The following is a 1,749-nucleotide window of genomic DNA, read 5'->3' on the forward strand; positions in this document are numbered from 1 at the left end:
ACATTTTTGTATTTTTAGTAGAGATGGGGTTTCACCATGTTGGCTAGGCTAGTCTGGAACTCCTGACCTCAGGTAATCTGCTCGCCTCAGCCTCCCAAAATTCTGGGATTACAGGCATGAGCCACCACACCTGGCCACAAAATAAATAAGGAAATAAATAAATATATATATGTAAAATATATATATGTAATATATGTAAAATATATATGTTATATATGTAAAAAAATATCTATATACACATATAGTTTGTTTGTTTTTGAGATGGAGTTTTGCTCTTGTTGCCCAGGCTGGAGTGCAATGGCACGATCTTGGCTCACTGCAACCTCCATCTCCCGGGTTCAAGCAATTCTCCTGCCTCAGCCTCCTGAGTAGCTGGGAATACAGGCATGCACCACCACGCCCGGATCATTTTTTATTTTTAGTAGAGATTGGGTTTCTCCATATTGGTCAGGCTGGTCTCGAACTCCTGACCTCAGGTGATCCACACACCTCGGCCTCCCAAAGTGCTGAGATTATAGGTGTGAGCCACTGCACCCAGCCCGCTCTGTCTTAAATATGAGTGCCCAGTTAAGGAACACCAGATAGTTGAGGAAGACTTCAGACATGAGCAAAAACCCAAAATTAAAAGTAAAAACGACACAGCCTTGTGCTCTTCGCCGTCCCTCGTCGTCTGGCGCAGGGCAGCCCCACTTCTGGTGTTTGGCGCTGGAATTAAACAACCACCATGTGGAGCAAAAAGGCAAGACCAAGACCACCAAAAAGCGCCCTCAGCGCACAACATCCAACGTGTTTGCCATGTTTGACCAGTCACAGATTCAGGAATTCAAAGAGGCCTTCAACATGATTGATCAGAACAGAGATGGTTTCATCAACAAAGAAGATTTGCATGATATGCTTGTTTCCCTAGGGAAGAATCCCACCGATGCATACCTTGATGCCATAATGAATGAGGCACCAGGGCCCATCTATTTCACCATGTTCCTCACCATATTTGGTGAGAAGTTAAATGGCACAGATCCTGAAGATGTCATTGGAAATGCTTTTGCTTGCTTTGATGAAGAAGCAACAGGCATTATTCAGGAAGATTACCTGAGAGAGCTGCTGACAACCATGTGGGATTGGTTTACGGATGACGAAGTGGATGAGCTGTACAGAGAAGCGCTTATTGACAAAAAGGGGAATTTCAATTACATCGAGTTCACATGCATCCTGAAACATGGAGCAAAAGACAAAGATGACTGAAAAGAACTTTAGCTAAAACCTTCCAACTACATTGTCTTACTCTGTTTTATTTCTCAGACGCTTCCCCCATCCTCATAGAACCTGTTGCATGCAACTTAGTTTCACAACTTTGCCTCTTTTTTTTTTTGATGTATTTATTCCAGACCTTTCTGCCACACAGCACTTGTATAATCAGACTGAAAATGGGGATGAGGGTGTAAATTGTATTGAAAAAGAGATCATGGCCGGGCGCAGTGGCTCACGCCTGTAATCCCAGCAACTTGGGAGGCCGAGGCGGGTGGATAACCTGAGGTCAGGCGTTCAAGACCACCCTGACCAACATGGTGAAACCCCGTCTCTACTAAAAATACAAAAAGTTAGTTGGGCGTGGTGGCGGGCACCTGTAATCCCAGCTACTCAGGAGGCTGAGGCAGGAGAATCGCTTGAACCCAGGAGGCAGAAGTTGCAGTGAACCAAGATCACACCATTGCACCCCAGCCTGGGCAACAAGAGCAAAATTCAGTCAAA

General features: G+C 44.9%; 1 protein-coding gene across 1 annotated transcript; it reads left to right on the forward strand.

The window, feature by feature from the left end:
- Window positions 1-603: 603 nt before the first annotated feature.
- LOC109027176 (myosin regulatory light chain 12B-like) lies at window positions 604-1,242 on the forward strand. The gene has a single exon (XM_055391589.1). It carries the CDS (start codon window positions 604-606, stop codon window positions 1,240-1,242), a length of 639 nt encoding a protein of 212 aa, XP_055247564.1.
- Window positions 1,243-1,749: the final 507 nt, after the last annotated feature.

This window comes from Gorilla gorilla, chromosome 5 (genome assembly GCF_029281585.2).
Source record: "Gorilla gorilla gorilla isolate KB3781 chromosome 5, NHGRI_mGorGor1-v2.1_pri, whole genome shotgun sequence".
Lineage (NCBI taxonomy): Eukaryota > Metazoa > Chordata > Mammalia > Primates > Hominidae > Gorilla > Gorilla gorilla.